The sequence below is a fragment of the Pelophylax lessonae genome, assembly GCF_965119305.1.
Source record: "Pelophylax lessonae genome assembly, chromosome: 5".
In the NCBI taxonomy this organism is placed as follows: Eukaryota; Metazoa; Chordata; class Amphibia; order Anura; family Ranidae; genus Pelophylax; species Pelophylax lessonae.
Window position 1 is genome coordinate 476,936,842 of NC_138772.1, and position 22,159 is coordinate 476,959,000.

At 46.3% G+C, this 22,159-nt stretch overlaps 1 protein-coding gene across 1 annotated transcript in view; it reads left to right on the forward strand.

Moving 5' to 3' along the window:
- Nucleotides 1-22,159, forward strand: part of NDUFAF6 (NADH:ubiquinone oxidoreductase complex assembly factor 6) — a 115,793-nt gene that overhangs the window by 73,990 nt on the left and 19,644 nt on the right. The window contains exon 7 of the mRNA XM_082259350.1: nt 1,660-1,762. Within this exon, the coding sequence (XP_082115476.1) occupies nt 1,660-1,762 (103 nt within the window). The remainder of the gene's footprint in view (nt 1-1,659; nt 1,763-22,159) is intronic.

The following is a 22,159-nucleotide window of genomic DNA, read 5'->3' on the forward strand; positions in this document are numbered from 1 at the left end:
TGTTTTTTTTTTTAACGAGTAATGGCGACGATCTGCGATTTTTTTTTTTTTTTTTGCGTGACTGCGACATTGCGGCGGACAGATCGGACCCTTGACTGACATTTTTGACACTTTTGTGGGTACCAGTGACATTACTACAGTAATCAGTGCTATACATATGCACTGTTACTGTAAAAATGACACTGGCAGGGAAGGGGTTAACTATTGGAGAAGGAGGGGTTAAATGTGTCCCTAGGGGCCTGCTTCTAACTGTTATGGGATGTGGCTGTTTGTGTAACTACAGAGATATAGGATCCTACATAGCCGCACCGTATGATCTCTGTACTTACACAAGGGAGAATGACAGGCGGCTTTGTTTACATTAGCCGCTTGCCTTTCTCCCTCTGTACCTATCGCAAGTGACCGGCGGACATCGAGTCCGCCGGTCACACGCGCGGGGATCACAGTGAACGAGCGGGGGCGGGAGCGCGCCTCCGGCGGCGCGCGCTCGCCCCCTATTGGCTCGCAGGCGAGTGACGTACCCATACTTTGCCTGCACGGGGCTGACCGCCACAGTATATGTACTTGTGGCGGTCGGCAAGTGGTTAACCACTTGAGTCCCGGAGCTATTTTTTCATGCAAAAACGGACCATTTTTTCATTTACATCCAGTTTTTGTCCGATACTTTTTTTTTTTTAAGGGTAGAAAAATAGGGCTTTGATTTGTTCCAAAAAACGGATGTTGACTGATGCGGATTTAAATGGATGATTATCCGCTTACATCAATTTTTCCATAGAGATGCATTGAGGTTCGCTTTGAGGTTCGCTTTTCATCAGTCAATGGATGGATGAAAAACAGACAAACAAGCCGCATATGTGAAATTGGCCTTATTCAGCTGAAGCTCTTACAGTGTTCTTATGAGGAACATGCAGGGTCTGCATTCCTTTTAGAAGTGATTAGCCCTTTCGGAGCATCTCCACAAAAAAAATCAAATTTTTGTTGCAGAGGGTGCCAATAGTATGACTTGAATCTTAGTGCAGACTTCTGGAAAAATCAGTGAACCAATCAAACAAGCGAGATTTACATTTCTGGGGATGTTCTGGATATAAGTGGTGTATGTAACGCCACCAGGTTGCCCTAAAGCATTGAATGGTACAGAAAATTACAGAGCTGCAGATTGAAAAGGAGAGCTAATTTTTAATAACATTCAGTTACAATATGGCTTGTGTAGTTATTGTTTATGCTATATTATATTTTTTTTTTATTTGTCATTTTTTGCCCCCACAAAAGTAGAGTTAACCCTTCAATGCTTTATTTGGGTGAGGCAAACTACCATTATGTGGCGGTTTTGTACTGGGAAGGGAGCTGGGCCAAGTCATTACCATTTGATCACATTTCTCAGTACATCCATGTGTTCTGTGTTTGCAGAAAATTACCTGGCCAATGTGTTTTCTGATATAGTAATTGGTGGTGCAGTTGTTTACGCATGAACTGTGTGAACTCGCCTGTGGCTGCTGTGCGTGCAGGCGTGGAATTGGGCAGAAACTTTTTTTCATCTTCTCTATTTCAGACCAATATGAGACATCTTGACTGTGCTGTGTATTCTCTAATCCCTGCTGGATCGACATGGTTATTTTTATTTATATGTCTCTTTTTTTTTTTTTTTTCCCCTTCCTGCAGCACGGGGCTTCACAGGAGGATTTCATTAGAGGGAGCCAAGAGAGAAATGTCAAAGATGTTATATTTGATATTGCCAGTCAGGCTTATGTACACCTGGAGCATGTAAGTATGTAGTTATTTCATGATAAAAGGATGATATGCTAGCAGGGCACAGTACTGTTCATTTTTATGCTACGTTTGTAGATCAACCCCTGGTCTGGTCACATATAGAAAGGTTATGTGTGGATCCAACAGAAATTCTTCTGTTTCTGGGCATGGAAATGTGTATCTTTTTGATGAAGGCTAGTTTGTTGAATTTTCCAATGATTCCTTATATTAAAGTCTCCTTGCTGGAATTCTTGGTCCTACTGCTATTTGCTTTGTAGTCTCATAAGTTTCTATGCTGCCTTTGTATGATCAGTATTGTAGAATGAGTGGCCCAACAGAGTCCATGACTGTTATAAAATGTATCCGAGTAACTGCAAATGGAGACAGCTCAATCAGCTGGCTATCAGGACTAACTGACTTGAAATGCTGTTTATTATTACTACTACAAAGCAGATTGCGCCATTTATATACTGTAAGTATCCCTTCCTCCCATTATTTATATACACCAGTCGGCCATACCATTATGACCACTGACAGGTAAAGTGAACGACTTTTGATTTTATTATTACAGTGGCAGCTGAAAGTGGACAGACATATGAGGCAGCAAGTGAACATGTTGTCTCTGAAATTGATGTGTTAAAAGCATAGAAAATGGGCAAGCGTAAGGATTTCAGTGACACTGACTAAGGCCTCATTGTAATGGCTGACCCAGACGACTGGGTCAGAGCAACTCCAAAACTGCGGCTCTTGTAGGATATTTCTGGTCTGCAGTAGTCGGCATCTACTAAACCGCTCCAAGGAAGGAAAGTCAGCAAACAGACAACAGGATTATGGGTGGCTAAGCCTCATTGATGCATGTGGGGAACAAAGGCTGGCCCATGTATTCTGATCCAATAGAAGAGCTACTTTGGCTCAAATTGCTGAAAATGTTAATGCTCGTTCAGATAGAAAGGTGTCCGAATACACAGTGCATCACAGTTTATTGCATATCTGCAGATTGGTCAGGGTGCCCAAGCTTAACCCTTCTCCACAGTCAAAAGCACCTACAATAGCCATGTGAGCATCAGAACTGAACCATGGAGCAATGTAAGAAGGTGCCCTTGTCTGATGAATTTAACTACTTCCATACTGTCTATTCTGGCACTCCTCTCCTACATGTAAAAATAATCTTTTTTTTTTTTTTTTGCTAGAAAATTACTCAAAATCCCCAAACATTTCTCTATGTTTTTTTTTTTTTTTTTAGCAGAGAGGCCCTATGGAATACAATGGCGGTCATTGCATCTTTTTATGTCACACAGTATTTGCACAGCAATTTTTCATGAATAAAAAAAAAACACTTAAATTAGCCCAATTGTTTTCTATTAAGTGAAAGATGATGATACGCTGAGTAAATAGATACCTCACATGTCATGCTTTAAAATTGCGCACACCTGTGGAATGGCGCTAAATTTCGGTATTTAAAAATCTCCATAGGTGACGCTTTAAAATGTTTTACTGGTTACCAGTTTAGAGTTACAGAGGAGGTCCTGGGCTAGAACTGTTGCTCTCACTCTAATGTTCGCAGCAATACCTCATGTGTGATTTGAACGCCGTTTACATATATGGACGCGACGTATGTATGCGTTCACTTCTGCAAGCAAACACACGGGGACTGTGGCGCTTTTTTATTTTTTTTTTTTATTTTTTTTATTTTTACACTTTCCCTTTTTTTATTTTTTTTCCACTTTTATTCTTTTTTCAAGGAATGTACACATCCCTTGTAATAGGAATAGGGCATGACAGATCCTCTTTATGGATAGATGTGGGGTCTAGAAGAACCCACATCTCTCCTCTAGGCAGGAAAGACTGAGATCGAAAAAAAAAAACACATATCTCAACCTTTCTAAACCAAGTACACGGCAGTACTTACAACTGCCAGTGTGGACGTGACGTCATAACGTCATGCCTGGGCCTCCGAGAGTCATGGAGACTGTCGGGAACCATGTGGTCCTCTGTATTCTCTATGGGGAACTTTCCCTGCTGACGGATTCCTTCCCCTGGATCGCCAATCACACGGGCAAGCTGGTAGAAGCACCGAAGGGCAGCGGGGGGGGGAGGCCTCCCCTCCCGCCGCCTGTAAAAACGATTAAGCGGCTGAACTGCTTTTACAATCCAAAAACCATACTTATGACAGAATTATATTATGGATGGATCCTAACTTCATTCCAAAAAGAAACATTCTGTTTCACATAGAATAGGAAATAGTCTTACCCTACTACACTAAACTGGCAGCTTACAAAGAAAAGCAACTTTATGTGCTTGATGTAATGAGATGTGTTCTTCTCTACCTTAACTGCACCAAATCATGTGGCATATTTACAACAATTTACTGTTTTTTAAATTGGGGCAAGATTAAGGGCAGGAAAGCCACCAGGTCAGTAATAGCAAGATAGTCAAAAACTATTTCTATACAGTAGCTTACGCTTTGCAACGTAAACCTGTTCCACCTAATCTTTCCGCCCACTCAACCAGGGCCATGTCACTTTCTTGGCAGAGGTAGTGCCACTGGATCTAATATGCCAGCTCTATAGACTGGACCAGAAGACACAGATCAGGGGTTTGGTCATGTAGTGTTGTCAATAGCTTCCTACCCTTAGGGTAATATCTGTTTAGCTCTATTGCTTTGTGCATTCATGGAGCAAAGGAGGAAAACTGGAGCTGCAATCATTGGTAATGCTGTTTCTATGAATCTACGGCACAACTCACAGCTTACCTCTCATGTCTCTGCCTTACCTTCCTGTATTCTGTTATATATTTATGTGCTGATGCTCATGGGGAGGAGTCTAAAATGTATAACCTCTCTGTTGCTTTTAGTTGTACGGATCCTTCCATTCTTCTTTCTCGCGCGCTCTCTCGCTTTCTCTCTCATGTTGTGCTCCCCTGGATCCAAGAAGTCTATTGCATGCAAAGTCTCAGTTACAGGTGCTATGGTGAACCACTGTGATGCCATCAAATACAGCAAAATGCCACAAACCACTATTTTAAAGACACAAGAGCAATATTTATTTATCATGGACAGACAAAGTGCCAAGTTTCTGGGCCACTATTGCCTCAGGAAAGGGGTCCTTAAAGTGGTATTAAAGGTTCAGCTTTTTACTACTTCAATACGGTCCACTTTTACCCCCTGCCCAGGCCGATTTTCAGCTTTCAGTGCTGTCACATTTTGAATGACAATTGCGCGGTCATACAACACTGTACCCATCAGAAATTTTTTTTTTTTCACGGAAATAGAGCCCTGTTTTGGTGGTACTTAACCACCTCCCACCCGGCCATAGTATATATACGGCCGGGCGGGAGTCTCGTCCTTCTGAATGGATGTTCCGGAACGTCCTTCAGAAGGAGAGAGATCGCGCCGCCGCGGGCACGCCCAGCGGCGCGATCTCGATGTGCCTGTGTCCCTCGGACACAGAGCGACATCATTCGGCAGGAGGGCCCTGTGATTGGCCCTCCTGATCACATGACGGCTGTGTCCAATCACAGCCGTCATGTAATGTAAATAGAGCCGTTGTAACGGCTTCGATCTCTTCTCCTCACTGACAGATCCTGTCAGTGAGGAGAAGATCAGAGGATCGGTGCTGCTGCGGGGGTGATCAGTGAGTATTTCTAATTACTCACTGATCACAGGGGGGGTCTGTGCTGGTAATCAGAACATTGATTACCAGTGCAGCCCTGGGGGGGAGGGGTGCCACTAAGCCACCAGGGATGACCACCCATGACCACCAGGGATGCCCACTATGGCCACCAGGGATGGCAAGCAGGGCTCAGAGAGCCCCCCAGTGCCCTCCCTATCAGTGTTGCCCACCAATGGCATCTATCAGTGCTGCCCACCAGTGCCATTATTGCCATCTATCAGTGCCGCCTACAAGTGCCCATTATTGCCCACCAGTGCTGCCTATCAGTGCCCATCAGTGCCCCCCATCAGTGCCGATCAGTGCCACCCATCAGTGCCGATCATTGCTGCCCAACAGTGCCACCCATCAGTGCCCATCAGTGCCCATCAGTGCTGCCTATCGGTGCCCATCAGCGCTGCCTATCAGTGCCCACCAATGCTGCATATCAGTGCTATCAGTGCCACATATCAGTGCCCATCAGTGCTGCATATCAGTGCTACCTATCAGTGCCCATCAGTGCTGCATATCAGTGCCACCCCATCAGTGCCACCCCATCAGTGTCTCCTCATCAGTGCCTGTCAGTGCGGCATCATCAGTGCTCATCAGTGCAGGAAAAAACATTTCTCTATCGCTCATTGACAGACGTAGTCTTCTTGATTCTCAAGAGCTGGGTTATGTTGTCTCCGCAGGAGTAGGACTAGGCAGAAAGACAAAACGTTCTGGCTCCACCTTAGGGGCAGTCCCTGAGGGTATATCCTCCCTCTCTCTGCTACAGGGAATCAGTTTTTTTCTGTCTAGTCAGGAGTAAGGACCTAAGTTCCTTGCTGGGATCTTTTGGGTCCTGGCAAGATTTTTTCTTTAAAAAAAAAAAAGATTTTTTTTTTAGGCAGTTTTTCTCCAGTGTTTTTTTCCTGTGAGATCTTCAAGCAAATACGCCGGACTGGGCGACACTTGTGGTCACCCCAGCCAGCCTACGAGCGCACGCAGACCATTGCATTGCACTTGGTCGGCCGCGACACATTCAAGTAAGTATGCGGGGCCGGGCGACGGGCTGGGTGTTGAGATCCAGTGGTCACCCCGGTTTCTGCCTACGAGCGCGTGCAGACCAGAGCTCCGCGCTGGGTCGGCCGCGACGGAGTCCCAGTGGAGGGACTGACCTTGCGAGTTAAAAGTCTCGCTTGGACGCCAGGAACCAGAGAGTCGAGGCGTCCGGAGTGGTCCACAACCCCCCACCCCGGTGGAGAGGGTATTGTGAAGAGAGGGTGCCTGTCGGTTCGGTATGGTGAGTAAACGTTCCCTTTTTTCCTCGTTATGAGGCAGTATGAATTATGGGCCCCTCCATACATGGTCAGTATATATCTGACACTAAAAGTCCCCCTTGTAAATACAGTATGTGTTTGGTGGGAAGTGGACTTGGTTTGAGAGCTAACACTCTACCCAGCAGACTGTAGCATTACAACAGACATTGGAGGTATAATCCTACCTTAATTGTAGTGTATCTCCTGCAGATCAATAAATCGCCACTTAGCAGAGATGCAGGTGGATGTGCTGGGAAAAACGATTTTGGCGGTCCGCCGCCATTTTGCCGTAGACCAGGTGCATGTATGTCCTCAGGTCACGCCGGCCGCCATGTTTTCGGAGTCTATTGTCTCTTGTATGGAGGCGGCCATGTTTCATGAGCCCAGCTACCTCGTGGAGAGCTGGGAACGCCGGAAGGCGTACACAGGGGGCGGAGCCACGTCCTTCTACCCGGGAAAAAGCAACAGCTCCTTCCAGTCTGTAAAAGACAGATGCTGACTGCAGTTGGTTGGAAACTTCACTGCATCGGTTGGTGAGCCTTGGGGGTCCCTCTCTCTCTCTGTGGGGATCGAGAAGCAGGTACTCTGAGGGGCGCTATTGCGCTAGGGGGAGACACATAAAAAAAAAAAAAAAAAGAGAGGTATTTTTTGTTTTTTGATTTAAAAAAAAAAAAGAAAAAATTTTTTTTGTTTTTTCTGGCAAAGGTGTCCTGAATTAACATGGACCCTGCCACTCATGTATCTCCTCCGGATCCCCTCGAGGGGTCTGCAGGATCCTCCAGCACCCCACTGACGATTGAATCATTGTCAGCTATTATGGAAACTTTTGTGTCCCGGGTGGAAGTGGCTTGTCAGGGACAGGGCGCAAGAAAGCGACCCCCGCTTATTATCTGAAACCTCGGATTCAGGCTCTGAGCCTATTTCTGCAGTTGCAGGTACTTCATCTGGGATTGGTGTCTCGTGTACTGTCTCTTCAGACAGTGAGGAGGATGTTTCGGCATCAGCCATAGCCAGAGAGGAAGCGTTGGTAAACGCACTCATTGTATCTGTTCAAGAAACCTTAAGATTACAGGGTATTCCGTCGGAAATAGCTGAAACTGAAATCCCTTTTGGGACTAAAAAAACGCATCAAAGTGGCGAAGGTTTTTCCATTGCCCAAATGTTTTGGCAATCCAATCGAAGAAGAATGGCGTCTGCCAAAACGCACTTCTGCTATTTCTAAATGCATTAACAGGCGTTATCCGTTTGAGGAAACCCTCCTTAAGAAATGGACAGAACCACCTGTGGTGGATTCACCAATTGCTAGATTGAATAAAGCCACGGTTATTCCTCTAGAAGACGCTCCGTCTTTTAAAGATCCAGTGGATCGCAAGATAGAAGCTATGTCTCGCACCATGTTTACCTTGATTGGATCAGCTTTCAGACCAATAATTGCTATTGGTCTGGTTTCGCAGACTCTAACTGAATGGACCAAGTGGTTACGCCGGGACTTAGAAGAGGTCCCTCAGGCGGTATCAGATTTGTTGGAACAAATGATACAGGGGTTACAGTTTGTGTGTGATGCGGCGTTAGACGCCACTCCATTATTGGTGCGAGCATCAGTCTCAGCAGTGGTTCTCAGGCGTACACTGTGGCTAAAAGGTTGGTTAGCCGACCAAGGTTCCAAAAAAGCATTAGCTAATATCCCCTTTTTAGGAGAGCGTCTATTTGGAGCCAACTTAGATGAGATCATTAAGGATCTCACGGGTGGAAAGAGCACCTTTTTACCGCAAAATGTTAAGGGTAAAGGAACTCGTCAAAGACGAGGGCCTTCTTTTTCTGCTCACAAAAAGTTTTTTCGTCCCGCGGGTGAAAAAATTAAGTCCTCCAAAGCTCCTTCAGGAGGCTTCAGGGGACGTTGGTCGGGCAAGCAAAAGCCCGCCCCCTCCAGACCTGAAGATAAATCGTCCAAAGCCTGAAGGTGCGCCCCCACCCATAACTGGGGTGGGGGGACGTCTTTGCCGGTTCCCGGATCCATGGCTTTCCAGAATCCCGGACAAGTGGGTTTGCGAAGTCATAAGGTCAGGGTACAAGATCGAGTTTCGATCTCTCCCACCGGCGCGATTCTTCCCTTCCAATATTCGACTATCCCCGGATCGTTTAGAAGATCTGCGGAGAGCAGTCACGGATTTACTACAACAAGGAGTGGTAGTCCACGTTCCTTGGACAGAACGTTTTCAGGGGTTTTATTCAAACCTATTTACAATACCCAGGAAAGAGGGCAAAGTGCGTCCAATTCTGGACTTAAGGGCACTCAATTCTTTTGTCAACATAAGAAAATTCAGAATGGAGTCCATTCGCACAGTAGCGGCCTCCCTGCATCCAGGGGATGTCCTAGCGTCCATAGACATCAGGGACGCATATCTTCACATTCCCATTTTCGCAGGACATCAGCGGTTTCTATGCTTTTCCGTAGAAGAGAACCACTATCAGTTTGTGGCGTTACCTTTCGGTCTCGCCACGGCTCCTCGGGTCTTCACGAAGGTGTTGGCCCCAATGTTGGCACTACTGCGCCAAAGAGGCATATCGATTCTAGGTTACCTAGACGATCTTCTGCTTCATGCAGAGTCTCCTCAGACCCTGCTACAAAACATAGAAATTACTATAATTTCTTTACAAGAATTCGGGTGGCTGGTGAACCAGCAAAAGTCATTTCTGGTTCCCACCCAGAGGCTCGAATATCTGGGTCTAATTCTAGACACACTCAGGACAAGAGTTTTTCTTCCGGTAGGGAAACTCCGGAAGATTCAATCAGCAGTCCAGTTGTTACTATCCAACAGCTGGTCTTCTCTTCGAACTTGCATGAGGGTTCTGGGGTTGATGGTGGCTTCCTTCGAAGCAGTCCCATTTGCCCAGTCCCATACCCGAATTCTTCAGCAAGAGATTCTTCTCAGATGGAATCGGAATCCGGAATCCCTGGACAATCAGATCCGATTGAGCAAACAGACCAGAGAGTCTCTGGTCTGGTGGCTTCGGTCTCCGATGCTCAGCCAGGGAAAGTCATTTCTGCCAATATATTGGACGATAGTGACCACGGATGCCAGTCTATCCGGATGGGGAGGAATTCTCGGTCAGTTATCTGTCCAGGGACTTTGGTCCCTGGAAGAATCCAAGTTGCCGATAAATGTATTGGAACTGAGAGCGATCAGACTTTGTCTGATTCACTGGACCGAGCAGCTCCAGGGCAGCCCGGTTCGGATCCAGTCGGACAATGCCACGGCCGTGGCTTATGTCAATCACCAGGGGGGCACCAAGAGTGTCCGAGCGGCCAAAGAAGTGGCTTGCATTCTTCGCTGGGCGGAACGATTTGTTCCAGCTATCTCTGCGGTGTTCATTCCGGGGGTGGAGAATTGGCAGGCAGATTATCTCAGCCGTCAGACTCTGGATCAGGGGGAATGGTCCCTCCATCCAGAAGTTTTCCACCAGTTGTGCCTACGGTGGCTATCAAGGGTCAGGTCTCAGCATTAGCTATCTTCTTTCAGAAGCCTTTGGCTACTCATTCCTTGGTGCGGAATTTCCTCCAGGGGGTGCGACATCTGGCTCCGCCAGTGCGCGCGCCGTTACCACCCTGGGATCTTAATTTAGTATTGTCGGTTCTTCAGAAACCTCCCTTTGAAGATATTAGGGAGATTCCTCTACCTACGTTGTCCCAGAAGGTGGCTTTCTTGGTGGCTATCACTTCTGCACGCAGGGTGTCAGAACTGGCCGCATTATCTTGTCATTCCCCATATCTGGTGGTTCATAGAGATAAGGTGGTTCTTCGTCCGAATCCATCCTTCCTACCAAAAGTGGTTTCAGAATTTCATCTGAATGAAGAAATTGTATTACCTTCCCTGTGTCCTAAGCCCAGTCATCCTCGGGAGTTTGCTTTTCACTCCTTGGATGTGGTCCGGGCGATCAGGGTATACTTGAAAACGACAGACTCGTTTCGCAAGACGGATTCACTTTTTGTGATCCCGGATGGACCCAAAAAGGGGTTGCCTGCATCTGCCGCGACTATTTCCAAATGGATCAGACAGACGGTGGTACAGGCTTATTCTATTAAGGGTCGGGAGCCCCCGTTCCCTGTTAAGGCGCACTCCACTCGGGCGCTTAGTGCGTCATGGGCCTTTCGCCATCAGGCGTCAGTGGTCCAGGTGTGCAAGGCGGCTACCTGGTCATCGGTGCATACCTTTACAAAACATTATAAAGTTGATGTAATGGCATCATCTGATGCCGCGTTTGGCCGCAAGGTTTTGCAGGCTGCCATTTGAGGAGACCAGTGGTCTGCCTCGAGGGTTTTTTTCCGTTGGAAATTTTTCATTTAAGTCTCATTCTTTGTTTATAATGAGCCTTTTAAACTTCTAGTTTGGCACCGGTTGGGCCTTCTAGATTGGATTTTGATTTTTGTCAATCCCACTCCTCATTTGTGGCACTGCTTCTGGATGTCCCAGCTCTTGAGAATCAAGAAGACTACGTCTGTCAATGAGTGATAGAGAAAATCGGATTTTTGTAAGATCTTACCGTAAAATCCTTTTCTCTTAAGCTCATTGACAGACGTGGTACCCGCCCCTCTATCATTGAGTTGGGTTGGGTTAAATTCTCTGTTACTGCTTTAGAACAGAACTGATTCCCTGTAGCAGAGAGAGGGAGGATATACCCTCAGGGACTGCCCCTAAGGTGGAGCCAGAACGTTTTGTCTTTCTGCCTAGTCCTACTCCTGCGGAGACAACATAACCCAGCTCTTGAGAATCAAGAAGACTACGTCTGTCAATGAGCTTAAGAGAAAAGGATTTTACTGTAAGATCTTACAAAAATCCGATTATCTATTTACAAAATTTTATAACCTAAACAAAAAAACTTTTTTTTTTTTTTCAAACTTTTCAGTATTTTTTTATTTGTGCACCAAAAAAGAAAAAACCTGACGGTGATCAAATACCACCAAAAGAAAGCTCTATTTGTGGGGAAAAAATGACACAAATTTGGTTTAGGTACAGCGTTGCATGACCGCGCAATTGTCATTCAAATTGCAACAGCGCTAAAAGCTGAAAATTGGTCTGGGAAGGAAGGGGGTTTAAGTGCCCTGTATTGAGGTGGTTAATCACCACTGGCTTTTTTTTTTTTTTTTGCTAAATAAAGAAAGAAGACGGAAAATTTTGAAAACAAAATGTGTTTTTGTTCGTTTCTGTTATAAAATTTTGCAAATAAATAATCTTTCTTCATAAATTTAGGCCAAAATGTATTCTGCTACATTTATTTGGTGAAAATAACCCAAATCAGCGTTTTATTTAGCCTGTAGAAAAGTTAGTCCACAAACCATGGTATATGCTGTGTATCTAAAAATTGATTAATCCTGAGGTACTGACACCCTAGCTCATTTCATGAGGGCCCAAAACCCTAGGACAGTACAAATACCCCCAAATTACCCCTTTTTGGAAATTGACAGTCCGAGATATTTAGTAAGAGGCATGGCGAGTTTTTTGACACAGTATGTAAAAAAATATATATATTTTCCAAATAATTGTCACCAGTGCAGTACAGTGTTATCATATAACTCATGTGGCGATGATCAGGGACACTGGTGACCGTATGGAAAAGCACACACAAAAAAATGTACGTGGTGCAGATGGGCTGTAATTGGCCCTGTTTGTACCATGTGATAACTGTGACCAATCACAGCTAGCAACACAATTGTATACAATGGATGGCATGAAAGAGAGCCATCCATTGTTTACAATTGTCATGTGATCTGCTGTGATTGGTCACAGCGATCACATGACGCTGGCAGCGGGTCGGTACAGTCATCAGTCATCGTCTGTGTCCGGTGGACAAGAGGGGTGACAGCTCACGCCGCAGCTTGGCCTTTTGGGAGGATGTCATATGACGCCCTTCCAGAACTATAATGCTCCCACCCAGCCTATAGTAGAATAACAGCCGGGTGGTAGTACCATTGTTCTTGGAGGACATCATAGGATGCCCTCCCAAAACGTGGGGCCATGCAGCAACATGATCCGTCACCAGCCGTGTCCACCAAACACAGCAGATGACTGATCCCTCTACCGAGAAGATTTAAAAAAAAAAAACAAACCAGACTAATTATGTAACCTGCTCTTTGCAGTGGCTTTGCACAAAGCAGCCCTGATCCAGCGCTCCGGGCTCCTCCCACTGGACCAGTGCCCCCAATAGCAAGCTGCTTCCTATGGGGGTACAAGTGCATGCTTGCTCCCGAACCCTGCTCTATATGTCCATAAGACACATAGAGCCGCAGCTCTGTTCCACCCCCCACTCTTTCCTTATTGGCTCACTGTTTGTGGTTGACAGCAGTGGGAGCCAATGAGGAGATGGAGTCCCAGGACGGCCGACGCTGGATCAAGAGGGAGCTCAGGTAAGTATTTGGAGGGGAGGGGGCTGTGGGGGGAGCAGCATACAAAAGGGTTTTTACCATCATGCATGGAATGCATGAAGGTAAAAAACCTGCAGCTTTTACAACCACTTAAATGGCCCCAAAATGCTGTGCTTTGTCTGACAAAAGTCCCTTTTTTATATTTGAAATGCTGTGTATGTGAGATTTTGCTGTCATGGAGAAAGCACCACTAATGAATGAAACTTGGAAACACATTTCACATGTATCTTCTTGACTTTCATGATATACATACGTTCAGCCTAATAAACACATCGCAGTATGTTGGCCAGAGTATGTTCTTATCAAAGTAGCTGTAAAGGACAGCTGTCTGCTTGCCAAGTTTATCTCTTATCTCCTTAGCTTGCTGTCTGTGTTATGATAATTCTTGCCTTATATCACCTAGAAGGGGTGTATTTACCTTGCACGGCCACCTTATATAACTGATAATGGCTTTGGCCTTCTCTAAAGTGCTCACAGTCATGTTTTACTATCTATTAACATTTACACATCTTCCATTCAGACCATTAGAAATAATTCAGCTACTTACTGAGATAGAACAAGAACCGCTTACATTCTCTAATGGAAATCTGTAAATCCCTATTTGATGTAGTATTACTTGCCTCAAATAGCCCCCTTAGCAGATAGTAGCAGTGCACACTGCCTGCTAATGATTGAAGTTCTCAATAGACTGAAATCTGGTTTCAAAAATATAATTGCTCTCTTAGGGCTGCAGTGCGAGATTTAAAGCGTAACTCCACTTTTGTTGAGGAAAAAAAAAAAAAACATTCCCCTCTGGGTGATCTCTGTACATTACAAGGATTTTAACCACTTCCCCACTGCTCACTGTGCTGCTACTGCGGCACAGTGGCTCGTTATCGTCTGGCGACGTAGGTCTACATCACCAGACATTCCCCCTCTCTCGGCGGCGCGCTCCCGCTGTTTTCAGTCACAGCGGGAGTCGGGCCAGGGGAGGAGCGGCGGCGATCGCCGCTGCTCTTCCCCGATCGCCGGAGAATCTAGTTTGGATCTCCTAAGTGACAAGGAGTGACAGTTTGCAGTGTTCAGCATAGCTGAACATGCGATCTGTCCTTGTGTCACTACACCAGGCATACATTAACCCCTCCCTCTCCAATAAAATCAACCCCTTCCCTGCCAGTGTCATTTTTACAGTAACAATGTATATATATAGCACTGATTACTGCAGTAATGTCACTGGTACCCCCAAAAGTGTCAAAAATGTCAGTCAAGGGTCCGATCTGTCCGCCGCAATGTCGCAGTCCCACAAAAAAAAACCCAGATCGACGCCATTACGCGTTAAAAAAAACAAAAACCCCAAAAATGACAGAAATCTTTCCCTTTGTTAGTAAACGCAATAACTTTTGCGCAAACCAATCAAAATACGCTTATTGTGATTTTTTTTTACCAAACATAGGTAGCAGAAAACAAATTGGCCAAAAATTTTAAAAAAATTTGATTTTTAAATTTTTTTGGGGGGAACTTCATATAAAAAAATGTTAAAAATATTGTTATTTTTCAAAATAAACGCTATTTTTTTGTTTATAGCGCAAAAAGTAAAAATCGCACAGGTGATCAAATACCACCAAAAGAAAGCTCTGTTTGTGGGAAAAAAAGGACGTAAATTTTGTTTGGGTACGGCGTCGCACGACCGCGCAGTTGTCAGTTAAATTCGCACAGCGCCGAATCGCAAAAAGTGGCCCAGACGTAGGACAGCAAAATCCTCCGGTGGTTAACAAACTTTGTTGCCATTCCTACCTTTTGTTACTCTGAAGAAATCACTGTTTGTTCCTCTGTTCTGAGAGGTTCTAATGGGAGTGGTTACATAATTATCTTTCAGCTGTGGCAGCTGCAGGGCTCTAATGAGGAAATCTGCTGGGTCTGCATCCCCTTAAACGTGTTCCTATTGGGGGTATCTCAACAAAAATTACATTTTTGTTGCAGGGGATGTCAGAAATCTGACTTGTATCTTAGGCAGACTTCTGGGAAAATTGGTGAGCCAATCACATAAGCAGGAAATTATGTTTCTGGGGTGTGGTCAGTATACATTCTGTGTACAGAACAGCTCCAGGTAGCCATATTGCATTGCAATTTCAGAAAATTACAACAGCTGCAGATTGAAAAGGAAAGGTTATTTTTAATAACATTCAATTACAATATGATTTGTGTCGCAATTGTATACGCCATATTGTTTTTTTCTTTATTTGCTGATTTTTTTTTTGTTTCCCTACGAAAGTGGAGTTACCCTTTAAATCTGAACTTCAAGCAAACAGCTAAACACACACATAAAAGACATATAGAAGAGTGATTGTACCTGCCAAAGGGTTAATTTTTCTGTCGGTCTGGGCCTGAGTTGAATACACATTCCTGTCTGGCATGGCAACAAATATGATTATTTTCTCAGCTGCAGTTAAGTAACACAGGTCTAGGCCCTCCCCCAGTTGAAAACATGAACAATTAAAAGTGAAGCAGTAGGCTGATGAGCTCATTCTCCTTTCTGCTCTCTCCTCCTATCGGCATGTTCGTAGTTGGTACATGATCACTGAAACGCAACTCAGTGGCTCCTTGTGCTGCTTCTCCCTCTCCCAGTCTGAGCTCTCCTGTGCCAGGGGCAGCAAGAGGCTCAAAACCAGTCACATTTAGGAACTTGCAGTGCTTCAAAAAATACATGTGTGTTGTGGTTTTTTTTTTTTTTTTATACCTGCCTGAAAAGCTGTTTCCTCTCTTCCTGTTAGAACTCGCTTCAAGTAACAGAGCTTTTAAAGACACCGCCATTTGCTTTCCTTGCCCAAATTTATTAAAGCATTTGCCTTACAGGGGTTTTCAGCAATTTTCTCTTTAGCAAAGAAATATGCATTCAGCCTCCTGGCTTGCACATACAGCACTGCAGTTTTGGCCCTCCACTTTAGGCCCTTGTCTGTCCCCTACAGACCGCTTTCTCACCAACTGCGGCCGTATATCTGGCAGCCCCTTTCTGCTCTGGTTCCTACCTCTCTCCTAGCCCTCCTGGACAAAGACCTTGTATCTGCCGGGCGGAGCCCAGAACCCTTGTCGGGTCATTCCTAAAAGCCCAGCACACATCTGTCCAATTAGTGTGCTGGTAGTTCTGAAAACCAGGACCCAGGACAAGAGATTTCATCCCACCCAGATTACTACGAAGTCTCCAAGTCAAAAAAAATGATTTTACTAAACAAGGAGGAAACTGAAAAGCTAATGCGATGCATACTAGCACATTATGCAAATTGTCCTACAGGTTTTTTTTTTCACAGGAGATACAACTGCTTTAACTTTAATTTCAGGTTTACTAGCTGTTGTGTGAGATGGCTTTACACTATTCCAATCCATAACATTGGTGAAAATTTACATCCCAGTGTGTCCATATTGTCTGTCTTCTAAAGATACAGATTAAAGCTAACTTTACACTAGTTGAATTTCAGTCGAAATGTTTAGTTTTTAGAACATTCATTCGACTTTCTAATCCTATCTTTCTCTATCGCTCATTGACAGACGTAGTCTTCTTGATTCTCAAGAGCTGGGTTATGTTGTCTCCGCAGGAGTAGGACTAGGCAGAAAGACAAAACGTTCTGGCTCCACCTTAGGGGCAGTCCCTGAGGGTATATCCTCCCTCTCTCTGCTACAGGGAATCAGTTTTTTTCTGTCTAGTCAGGAGTAAGGACCTAAGTTCCTTGCTGGGATCTTTTGGTCCTGGCAAGACTTTTTTCTTTAGAAAAAGAAATTTTTTAGGTAGTTTTTCTCCAGTGTTTTTCCTGTGAGATCTTCAAGCAAAAACGCCGGACTGGGCGACACTTGTGGTCACCCCAGCCGGCCTACGAGCGCGTGCAGACCATTGCATTGCGCTTGGTCGGCCGCGACACATTCAAGTAAGTATGCGGGGCCGGGCGACGGGCTGGATGTTGAGATCCAGTGGTCACCCCGGTTTCTGCCTACGAGCGCGTGCAGACCAGAGCTCCGCGCTGGGTCGGCCGCGACGGAGTCCCAATGGAGGGACTGACCTTGCGAGTTAAAAGTCTCGCTTGGACGCCAGGAACCAGAGAGTCGAGGCGTCCGGAGTGGTCCACAACCCCCCACCCCGGTGGAGAGGGTATTGTGAAGAGAGGGTGCCTGTCGGTTTGGTATGGTGAGTAAACGTTCCCTTTTTTCTTTCCTCGTTATGAGGCAGTATGAATTATGGGCCCCTCCATACATGGTCAGTATATATCTGATACTAAAAAGTCCCCCTTGTAAATACAGTATGTGTTTGTGGGAAGTGGACTTGGTTTGAGAGCTAACACTCTACCCAGCAGACTGTAACATTACAGCAGACATAGGAGGTATAATCCTACCTTATTTGTAGTGTATCTCCTGTAGATCCATATATCGCCACTTAGCAGAGATGCAGGTGGATGTGCTGGGAAAACGATTTCGGCGGTCCGCCGCCATTTTGCCGTAGACCAGTGCATGTATGTCCTCAGGTCACGCCGGCCGCCATGTTTTTGGAGTCTTATGTCTCTTCTATGGGGGCGGCCATGTTTCATGAGGCCAGCTACCTCGTGGAGAGCTGGGAACGCCGGAAGGCGTACACAGGGGGCGGAGCCACGTCCTTCTACCTGGGAAAAAGCAACAGCTCCTTCCAGTCTGTAAAAGACAGACGCTGACTGCAGTTGGTTGGAAACTTCACTGCATCGGTTGGTGAGCCTTGGGGGTCCCTCTCTCTCTCTGTGGGGATCGAGAAGCAGGTACTCTGAGGGGCGCTATTGCGCTAGGGGGAGACACACAAAAAAAAAAAAAAAAAAAAAAAGTTTTTTTGTTTTTGCTGGCAAAAGTGTCCTGAATTAACATGGACCCTGCCACTCATGTATCTCCTCCGGATCCCCTCGAGGGGTCTGCAGGATCCTCCAGCACCCCACTGACGATTGAATCATTGTCAGCTATTATGGAAACTTTTGTGTCCCGGGTGGAAGTGGCTTGTCAGGGACAGGGCTCAAGAAAGCGACCCCCGCCTAACCCTTTATTATCTGAAACTTCGGATTCAGACTCTGAGCCTATTTCTGCAGTTGCAGGTACTTCATCTGGGATTGGTGTCTCGGGTACTGTCTCTTCAGACAGCGAGGAGGATGTTTCGGCATCAGCCATAGCCAGAGAGGAAGCGTTAGTAAACGCACTCATTGTATCTGTTCAAGAGACCTTAAGGTTACAGGGTATTCCATCGGAAATAGCTGAAACTGAAATCCCTTTTGGGACTAAAAAACGCATCAAAGTGGCGAAGGTTTTTCCATTGCCCAAATGTTTTGGCAATCCAATCGAAGAAGAATGGCGTCTGCCAAAACGCACTTTTACTATTTCTAAACGCATTAACAGGCGTTATCCGTTTGAGGAAACCCTCATTAAGAAATGGACAGAACCACCTGTGGTGTATTCACCAATTGCTAGATTGAATAAAGCCACGGTTATTCCTCTAGAAGACGCTCCGTCTTTTAAAGATCCAGTGGATCGCAAGATAGAAGCTATGTCTCGCACCATGTTTTCCTTGATTGGATCAGCTTTCAGACCTATAATAGCTATTGGTCTGGTTTCGCAGGCTGTAACTGAATGGACCAAGTGGTTACGCCGGGACTTAGAAGAGGTCCCTCAGGCGGTATCAGATTTGTTGGAACAAATGATACAGGGGTTACAGTTTGTGTGTGATGCGGCGTTAGACGCCACTCCATTATTGGCGCGAGCATCAGTCTCAGCAGTGGTTCTCAGGCGTACACTGTGGCTAAAAGGTTGGTTAGCCGACCAAGGTTCCAAAAAAGCATTGGCTAATATCCCCTTTTTAGAAGAGCGTCTATTTGGAGCCAACTTAGATGAGATCATTAAGGATCTCACGGGTGGAAAGAGCACCTTTTTACCGCAAAATTTTAAAGGTAAAGGAACTCGTCAAAGACGAGGGCCTTCTTTTTCTGCTCACAAGAGGTTTTTTCGTCCCGCGGGTGAAAAAATTAAGTCCTCCAAAGCTCCTTCAGGAGGCGTCAGGGGTCGTTGGTCGGGCAAGCAAAAGCCCGCCCCCTCCAGACCTGAAGATAAACCGTCCAAAGCCTGAAGGTGCGCCCCCACCCATAACTGGGGTGGGGGGACGTCTTCGACGGTTCCCGGATCCATGGCTTTCCAGAATCCCGGACAAGTGGGTTTGCAATGTCATAAGGTCAGGGTACAAGATCGAGTTTCGATCTCTCCCACCGGCGCGATTCTTCCCTTCCAATACTCGACTATCCCCGGATCGTTTAGAAGATCTGCGGAGAGCAGTCACAGATTTACTACAACAAGGAGTGGTAGTCCACGTTCCTTGGACAGAACGGTTTCAAGGGTTTTATTCAAACCTATTTACAATACCCAGGAAAGAGTGCAAAGTGCGTCCAATTCTGGACTTAAGGGCACTCAATTCTTTTGTCAACATAAGAAGATTCAGAATGGAGTCCATTCGCACAGTAGCAGCCTTCCTGCATCCAGGGGATGTCCTAGCGTCCATAGACATCAAGGACGCATATCTTCACATTCCCATTTTCGCAGGACATCAGCGGTTTCTACGCTTTTCCGTAGAAGAGAACCACTATCAGTTTGTGGCGTTACCTTTCGGTCTCGCCACGGCTCCGCGGGTCTTCACGAAGGTGTTGGCCCCAATGTTGGCACTTCTGCGCCAAAGAGGCATATCGATTCTTGGTTACCTAGACGATCTTCTGCTTCATGCAGAGTCTCCTCAGACCTTGCTACAAAACATAGAAATTACTATGATTTCTTTACAGGAATTCGGGTGGCTGGTGAACCAGCAAAAGTCATTTCTGGTTCCCACCCAGAGGCTCGAATATCTGGGTCTAATTCTAGACACAGTCAGGACAAGAGTTTTCCTTCCGGTAGGGAAACTCCGAAAGATTCAATCAGCAGTCCAGTTGTTACTGTCCAACAGCTGGTCTTCCCTTCGGACTTGAGGGTTCTGGGGTTGATGGTGGCTTCCTTCGAAGCAGTCCCATTTGCCCAGTCCCATACCCGAATTCTTCAGCAAGAGATTCTTCTCAGATGGAATCGGAATCCGGAATCCCTGGACAATCAGATCCGATTGAGCAAACAGACCAGAGAGTCTCTGGTCTGGAGGCTTCGGTCTCCGATGCTCAGCCAGGGAAAGTCATTTCTGCCAATATATTGGACGATAGTGACCACGGATGCCAGTCTATCCGGATGGGGAGGAATTCTCGGTCAGTTATCTGTCCAGGGACTTTGGTCCCCGGAAGAATCCAGGTTGCCGATAAATGTATTGGAACTGAGAGCGATCAGACTTTGTCTGATTCACTGGACCGAGCAGCTCCAGGGCAGCCCGGTTCGGATCCAGTCGGACAATGCCACGGCCGTGGCTTATGTCAATCACCAGGGGGGCACCAAGAGTGCCCGAGCGGCCAAAGAAGTGGCTTGCATTCTTCGCTGGGCGGAACGATTTGTTCCAGCGATCTCTGCGGTGTTCATTCCGGGGGTGGAAAATTGGCAGGCAGATTATCTCAACCGTCAGACTCTGGATCAGGGGGAATGGTCTCTCCATCCAGACGTTTTCCACTAGTTGTGCCTACGGTGGGGCACCCCGGATGTGGATCTGTTGGCATCACGATTCAACAGGAAAGTTCAGAGATTCGTGGCTCGCTCCCGCGATCCTCTAGCAGAGACCGCAGACGCACTGATCGCCCCGTGGGGGCAATACCAGCTAATGTATGCCTTCCCTCCTCTCGCGTTACTGCCAAGACTTCTTCGTAGGATAGAGGAGGAAGGAATTCCAGTAATTCTGGTAGCTCCGGACTGGCCTCGTCGAGCTTGGTACGCCGACGTGGTCAGACTGGTGGCGGACGTCCCGTGGAGATTTCCTCTCAGGGAGGACCTACTGTCTCAGGGACCGATCTTCCATCCTGCTTTACGATCGCTGGCTTTAACGGCCTGGCTATTGAGACCCAGGTGCTGAAGGACAAAGGTTTGTCAGCTTCAGTTATTCCTACTCTAGTTGAAGCAAGGAAAGCGACTTCCAGAAAGATTTATCATCGTACATGGAAGTCCTACATTGCATGGTGTGAACCTCTGGGGTTCTGTCCACGGTCTTATTCGATTAGTCGAATATTAGCTTTTCTGCAACAAGGGGTTGAGCAGAAACTGGCCTTGAGTACTATCAAGGGTCAGGTCTCAGCATTAGCTATCTTTTTTCAGAAGCCTTTGGCTACTCATTCCTTGGTGCGGAATTTCATCCAGGGGGTGCGACATCTGGCTCCGCCAGTGCGTGCGCCGTTACCACCCTGGGATCTTAATTTAGTGTTGTCGGTTCTTCAGAAACCTCCCTTTGAAGATATTAGGGAGATTCCTCTACCTACGTTGTCCCAGAAGGTGGCCTTCTTGGTGGCTATTACTTCTGCACGCAGGGTGTCAGAACTGGCCGCATTATCTTGTCGTTCACCATATCTGGTGGTTCATAGAGATAAGGTGGTTCTTCGTCCGAATCCATCCTTCCTACCAAAAGTGGTTTCAGAATTTCATCTGAATGAAGAAATTGTGTTACCTTCCCTGTGTCCTAAGCCCAGTCATCCTCGGGAGTTTGCTTTACACTCCTTGGATGTGGTCCGGGCGATCAGGGTATATTTGAAAACGACAGACTCGTTTCGCAAGACGGATTCACTTTTTGTGATCCCGGATGGACCCAAAAAGGGGTTGCCTGCATCTGCCGCGACCATTTCCAGATGGATCAGACAGACGGTAGTACAGGCTTATTCTATTAAGGGTCGGGAGCCCCCGTTCCCTGTTAAGGCGCACTCCACTCGGGCGCTTAGTGCGTCATGGGCCTTTCGCCATCAGGCGTCAGTGGTCCAGGTGTGCAAGGCGGCTACCTGGTCGTCGGTGCATACCTTTACAAAACATTATAAAGTTGATGTAATGGCATCATCTGATGCCGTGTTTGGCCGCAAGGTTTTGCAGGCCGCCATTTGAGGAGACCAGTGGTCTGCCTCGAGGGTTTTTTTCCGTTGGAA